General features: G+C 52.4%; 3 protein-coding genes across 3 annotated transcripts; all 3 read left to right on the forward strand.

Moving 5' to 3' along the window:
- Nucleotides 1-7: 7 nt before the first annotated feature.
- On the forward strand, nucleotides 8-871 carry FIBRA_09153 (uncharacterized protein; the record flags this gene model as incomplete). Its single annotated transcript, XM_012321479.1, has 6 exons — nucleotides 8-141; nucleotides 192-214; nucleotides 276-357; nucleotides 409-534; nucleotides 593-736; nucleotides 787-871. The coding sequence occupies 6 exons, from the start codon at nucleotides 8-10 to the stop codon at nucleotides 869-871; spliced, it is 594 nt and encodes a 197-aa protein (XP_012176869.1).
- A 1904-nt stretch (nucleotides 872-2775) lies between these two features.
- FIBRA_09154 (uncharacterized protein) lies at nucleotides 2776-4885 on the forward strand (the record flags this gene model as incomplete). The annotated part of the gene is made up of 4 exons (XM_012321480.1): nucleotides 2776-3095; nucleotides 3150-3811; nucleotides 3869-4240; nucleotides 4743-4885. 4 exons carry the CDS (start codon nucleotides 2776-2778, stop codon nucleotides 4883-4885), a joined length of 1497 nt encoding a protein of 498 aa, XP_012176870.1.
- Nucleotides 4886-5915: 1030 nt separating this feature from the next.
- On the forward strand, nucleotides 5916-6180 carry FIBRA_09155 (uncharacterized protein; the record flags this gene model as incomplete). Its single annotated transcript, XM_012321481.1, has 2 exons — nucleotides 5916-6086; nucleotides 6133-6180. 2 exons carry the CDS (start codon nucleotides 5916-5918, stop codon nucleotides 6178-6180), a joined length of 219 nt encoding a protein of 72 aa, XP_012176871.1.
- Nucleotides 6181-6997: the final 817 nt, after the last annotated feature.

Below are 6997 nucleotides of genomic sequence, written 5' to 3' on the forward strand. Positions count from 1 at the left end.
GGTGGCGATGGTGATGCACCCCGTCGTGCAAGCGCGCGCACAAGCCGAGCTCGACACTGTCGTCGGAAAGACGCGGCTGCCGACGTTCGACGACAGGGAGCGCCTACCGTACCTGCAATGCGTCATCTCCGAGGTGTTTCGGTGAGTCCACCGTGTCCTGCTTGCAAGTGCGCTTACTGACGCGCGGATAGATGGGGCGTGGCAACGCCCGTAGGTACGTACCAGTTCCGCTAGCCACTCGATGGTTTTACTTACGCGTTGCGCGTACTATGCAGGTGTGCCGCACCGCTCAACGGAGGACGACGAGTACAACGGCTGGCACATTCCCAAGGGCACGATGGTGATCGCGAACGCCTGGTGCGTATCCGGGTGGTATGTGACGCACCCTACTCACATGCGATGGTACAGGGCGATGCTGCGCGATGAGCGGGTGTACCCCGAGCCTGAGCGCTTCAACCCCGATCGCTTCCTGGCAGGAGAGGGCCGCGCGCCCCAGGCGGACCCCCGTGGGCCGTTGTTCGGATTTGGACGCCGGTGAGCAGCACGCACCCTCTTCGTTTTGTTTTGCATGCATCAGACTCACCGTGCGTAGTGTATGTCCTGGGAAGGACCTGGCGGAGAATAGCGTGTTCGCGGCGCTTGCGCTCGTCCTGCACGCATTCAAGCTCACACCCGCCGTCGGGGCGGATGGGCGGGAGGTACGCGTAGATGGTGCATTCCGGGAGCACAGTATTCGGTGAGTGTGCGGCGGCCTCATTCATATCTTGACTGATGGCGTGTGCACAGACACCCGGAGCCGTTTGTGTGCGTGATCCGCCCGCGCCTGAAGACGTCGGCGGCGCTCATCCAGCAGGCGATGGAGGCGCATTGAGTCGTAGTGGCATTGATCCGTCATGTGAGGCCCTCGGAGCTGCCGCTCGGCGAGACGCGGTCCCTGACTTTGATCGATTTATGATGAGACTGGTGGACGATAGCCGTACATGACGGGAATGTGTTCGGATGCGGTGGCTGGTCCATACGAGATGGGTTTCGAGGAGGCGGGCGTTGGCTATGTATTACCCCACTTGTAGCATGGACTGTATGAACTAGTTCACGACACGACATAATGAATTTGACGTACACTCCTACGTTCGGTGATACTAGGTGGATTGGGATGCAGAATGATCTTCGGTGATAACTTCCACCAGAGAGGAATGAAAGACGAGGGCCACCGCAAGCGCGCTGCCTGCCCCAGCTCCAATCTTGATGAAAAATTCAAAAACGCGGCGGTAGATTGCATTCGATGCGCGAACTTCACCAAGCTGCCAACTTTGCAGGTCCCAGGCCAGCTCCGCGCATTGTATACACGGGCGATGATCGCACCCTTTGCCCCTCAAGGTTCAGGTTCAAACAGGGCTGGTCGCAAACATGTGTTAGTAGGCATTTGAGTCGCCGGGACCAAAATTGCTGCACGGGAGAATCTCTTTTTCCCTGTGTGAGGGGACCTCGTGCGCGGATGAGACGTCCGTTCTATCAAGAGCCCTCTCACTTGTTGCAAGGCGGCCTTAGGTTACCTCTCAGTTGCGTCTCGACTGCCTCCACTGGCTATATGCGAGCGAAAAAAACTACTCAGCTGGTTCTATTCGACGGATGCAAGGGGAGGAATGCAGGTGACCATGGCGATGGATGCGGCGAAAGCGACAAATGCGACAATGAAAACGCGGGCAATGAAGGCCAAGCAAGAGAGAGAGAGAGAGAGAGAGGTTGATGGGGAATCAAGTGCAGAGAGTCAATATATATACATGCGCGACCGCCAAGAAAAAAATTAGCACAATAGCAGTAGACAGCATGCCAAATGCAGAAATTGGACTGCCTAAAATGTTCTGGGAGTCATGTCATCGGCACAGACGTCATCCTCGCTTTCTAGACCTGAGCAATCTCCTCGATGACGTCGGAGCCCTATCGACGTTCACGCGCACGTTCAGGCCTCACTGCAGGCGCAGGGTTTTAATCGATATATATCTTAACTCATTAGAACCCTTAGTGTCATGTGACGTGTCGGTACGCACCTTCTATCCTCTTCCCTCCGATACGTCCCCGACGCTGATAGAAGTGAATAAGGATTAAATGCATAGAAAAAAGTAAGAAATAGACGGGAGACTGGTGTCGAACTTCCTCGTTACACCCGGTTCCGATATGAGACAAGCTAGAGTCAAGCACAAACGTTACACCAAGAGGTAGAGACGCGCACGCAGCGCCGTTCGAGGCGCGCCGGGCAAGTTCGGCACGGAAAAATAAAACCTGAGAATGTGAACATGAATGCGCCTGGACGACCAACATGGACGTTCGTCGATCGCAGAAGTGTCGAGTTCGTGTCTGCAATACGGCTAATTTCATTCAGAATTTCATATCCATCTGGCCGAATCACGTGCCTAAAAAGTGTACTAGAAGCGGGATGTCTGTAGTCTGAAGTGAGAGATTATCATTCCTCTTTGACTTGCCTCATCTGGGCTGTTATACGGTCCTCTGCGTGTGATTCAGCTGCACCCGAAAATTACTGAAATTTTAGCACGATATCCTCAGTGACGAGACATTTTGTCGCTGTGGAGCGTGCGAACACCAGGCAGCCGCTCGATGTCGTTACTGTCAGATTGGAACGACGCAGGTAGTGCAAAGCTTTGCAGCCCTCCACGTTCCATTACCTGCCTCAGTGAAGACAACAGTGAGCGTTTTCTGAAGCTCATGCTAGCTCAATGTATGCAGCCCTGACGTGCGCAGGTGTCCGTTCAGAAGAGCATGTCGAATGTCGCTAACCAGCTGCCTGAGGGTGTGTCGTCGGGCGGCGATTTCACCCATTCAGTGCTGTACCTCGCGCGCTGGGGACACAATTTCAATGCAAATAGGATTCGACCTGCGCTGGACCATAGAGACACGCTTTCATCTCTGGGCGATACCGACTCTGTTGATTGGAACGAATTCTCGTCCGCGTGGGGCGATCACGTACTCGACGCTTCAGATGGCGACGTAGCCCGTTTGTCCTTCAGACGTGCTTTCCCAGATGACATCGACGAGCTAATCATCGACTCACTTGCAAATAGCAAAAGCGACCTCTCAGCGTGCGCACTAACATGCCGTGCATGGTTGCGTCGCAGCCGACACCACCTCTACAGCCAAGTGGCGCTTACCAGCACGAAGCAGCTGTCCAGCTTTGCGTGGACGGTGGGCACGACGAGCTTTCTCGGGGAGATGGTCAAAGAGCTATCGGTCTTTGCTGATGAACACCAGCCGGGTCATCTCCGACTGCAACCTATTGTGCGGTTTCCTGCCGCGCTCGCCCGTAAACTGCCTACCGTAAAGACTGTGCGAATATCGGGGAGATGGCACCATTCAGCCACGCCAGTCTTCCACCAAAGCTTTTACTGGTCCCTGTGGGATTTCTCGTCCGTCACGGAGCTGGTCATCACGGACCTCACGTTCGCGTCCTTTGCCAGCTTCTCTCGCCTGCTCCGCGCGCTTCCTGGTCTGACGTCGCTCGTCTGCAAACGATTGAATTGGAAAGGCCAGGAACGGGATACTGTCTCTCCCCCGGTAGCTCGAACGCACTTGGCATTTTTCAGCCTTTACATTGAGTGGTGTCCAATGGACGAGTTCCTGAATTGGCTCTCGCGCGCTGCGCTGGAGGGACATCTCCAAATACAAACGCTGACGCTGCCTTCTCTGAATCCACACGACTTGGAACAAGTGAAACGGCTTTTCCCTGCAATTGGACCCTCCCTTCACCATCTTACTCTCGGGTTTGGTGTAATGCGAATGAATGTGGACGGTGCCGTCGGTGCGCCCTGTACTCCTGCTGTTATACTGCAGCATCAATATTGACCGTTCTCCAAAGGTGCGAACATTGAGCTCTCCGGCAATCTACATCTACGCACGTTGACGCTGAACATGCTGCCGAAGTCGGACAATGGTTGGGTACACCTTGCCCTCTCCCGAGTAAAGTCCAAGTGCATGCGCAATGTGATAGTGGTGGTTCCTGAGCTCATGAGCATGGAATACCTCGATAAGGTCGGATGCGAACACATTGACGAGATCCTTGGTCGACCGCACTTCAAGTCATTGCGAGGTCTGCTGTTCTTATATTCGAAAAGCGATCACCAGAAGGCGGGTGACGAGAAGCGCGACCAATGGTGGCGCTGGATTTGCTCGATTCTAGAGAGCCGGTTGCCCCTTGCGCGTGCAAGAGGGATCCTCCACTTTCGTCAAAGTGCGTCCTGTCCTGTTGCGACGCACATGGGTCTCTCATGCACATTTTCCAGGCTGACACTTGATCAATCCTGCTTGTTGTCTTGCGAGTGTATGATGTCCCAAGTCGCCTCTTGTTCGTATATTTGGTATTGCTGTACAATCACTGTGCATCAACCATTCGAGCTCAGTACCAGAGCCTGTAACTTGAGTATCCGTGCGTAGGTCCAAGTACAGAATGAGAGGTATTAAACCCAAGACGGCATCAAAGAAATATTGCGTCTAGTCACAACTCAGCGGTAGTGATGACGTCGCGCGTACTCGGTCGAAGACGGGGAAGACGCACAACGGCGATTCGGACAACCGAAGGACAGGCAGGAGCTAGTGGTGATGCTGCGGTGACCATGCAAGTACAGCGGATTCACTCACGCTGAGACTGATTCAGATTACGAAAACACGTCGTAGCAACATGACGAGCTAATTCTGGACCGCGACTTGGCACTCATATGCACCCACTTAGCTAGTCTCATATGCAGATGTGTCCATTACTGCCGCTGCCATGGGCTCTTGGCTGTTGCACAAATCACGAAAACCCATCATTTCGAGCGGCATAGTGATCTCAATTATTGCCACTTCCCAATACCTTACGCCGAGCCTTGGCACGTAATTTAGTGTCAAAGCAGGGGATGCACGTGAAGCGAAAGATCCGTCCGAGCATCTCAACTGTCTTGCTTTTGTATTAGTCAATTTCATCCGCCATATCTGATATCAGTTATGCAACGTTAACCTGCAGTCCTGAATGGATAAGGATCCATACTCTATATGCAAGGTCGAAAATAACACTGGACACTTCGCGCGCTGCGGCCAAACTGACCGTTCGGATTTGGTGAGTGTAGAAGACCAATCCGACACATGAGTGGACGCAGGGCGGACGATGGCATTCTCTTCCTTGTGATCTTCGCCTGCTCGACGTAGTAAACCTTCCGAAATCTGAAACATCAGCCTGAGCGTGCAACGTCCTACCTTCCACAGCAATGAGACCTTTGCCTGCCTGTGTAGCCAGTATTGAACACTGCGCAAGACTATCTGCACAAAGCATTCACAATTGGCGGGGTGCGATGCGATCTTAGATAGCCAAGAACGGAGAATTCTTACTTCAAGAAATGGAAGCAAGGATCAAAACAACGCGTGTGAACGAAATCACTTGGAAAAGAAAAGGAGGCTGCAGAAGAAGCGTAGCTGTTAGATGTCGAAAGTATGCATTTGGCCTACACTGGTCCTCCGACCTGAGAGAGCTAGCGCTCAGTGAGGCCTCGCCGGATGGCTCAGATTCAAAGTTTCAAATCGGTGTATCGACGAACCAAGGCGTGGGTTAGGGTTTTATACTCTTGGACGTCTCAGGTACCTTAGACGGTCAGCTTGCTCATTAGTCCGGTAAGCACTTTTGAATAGGACAATAAGCGGCCACTTGCATGTGCATGCTTGGGCATGATTCAAAACCGTGATGACCATGCCACGCTCATGTAAAGCGTCGCCGCAACGACGTCTCCCCTGCTTAATCGTGTCCCAAAAGTCAACTTTGTTCAAGTGCTATCCTTGGGCGTCTTTTCACTCAAAGTTGGAACGAAACGTCGGAGGATATCGACAGGAAGCTCGCACTGAGCTACTACGCCCACTGGAAGTTTACGTCCGGTCTCATGTCTCTTTTGCACAAGGCCAAGGACACTGGGGAGGACGCCGAGGTCATGTCTGTCCTTGGGCCTGACAACGGCGACAACATCAATCTTGATGACCTTGGGCTGGAGAAGAATTATGGCTCTTTCACAACGGCTTTGACTACGATGACATGCAATGACCTCATGGTTGAGGTGCGTACTGTGTCTGTCTGTTAGTTTGACTTTTTTTTCGGCTCAGAAGTGCGACACAGCGACCTTCACCTCAGCAAACTCATGGCATGGCTGAGTGCAGAACAAATATGGGTGAATTGTTGACGATGAATTACGGAGTACGTCCACGCATTATCCCCGGTCGGATGAATGCATCGATCAATACTCGTTCTTCTACAAAAGGGGGAAATTGCGTGGTGCTTATCTGGGTCAAACCGCTACATGTCAACGGTGTTCGGAAGCCAGGTAGATAAAAGACTGGCGCTACCAATACCGGCCTTCGTCTCTTTGGAGGTCCCTGCTCCGAGTCAATTTCGGCCAGATGGGTATCATATTCCGTGATGACGAGGCATACCTCGTTGCTGGCTGGGTAGAGTCCTACTTGTGGGGTCTATATCATTCTGATTCTAGTGCTTGCTGGTTACACCTTCTAACATTTGTTGTATGTAGGGCTCTATACGGTCATATTCGGTATAACCATGTACAAGATTCGCCTGAAAGGCTGGAAGAAAATGAACAAGGTGACCACTGGGACTATCATCATTCTGTGAGCCGTGCGCTTCTTCAGCAGCTCTTCACTAAGTGTCTTCTCTTGAAGCTATATTCTCGCAACTGCCCACAACGCGATGGCTCTAAGGTTGCTCATCAATGCATTCATAGTCTATGTACAAGACCCAGGGCCCCAAGCATACTTCGCAAACATTGCCGTCCCGTTGAATATCGCCAAAGATGTGGTGTATATCACAAATGTCGGGCAAATCTGAGACAAAACATGCGTATTTACTGATACTGATAACTCTGATGCAGATCTGGGTGGGAGACAGTGTCATAGTCTGGCGTCTCTATGTGATCTGGGGAAAGAAGCTCTGGATAGTTGCCTTCCCAGTATGCAT

This window comes from Fibroporia radiculosa (genome assembly GCF_000313525.1).
Source record: "Fibroporia radiculosa TFFH 294 genomic supercontigs, scaffold11532, whole genome shotgun sequence".
Lineage (NCBI taxonomy): Eukaryota > Fungi > Basidiomycota > Agaricomycetes > Polyporales > Fibroporiaceae > Fibroporia > Fibroporia radiculosa.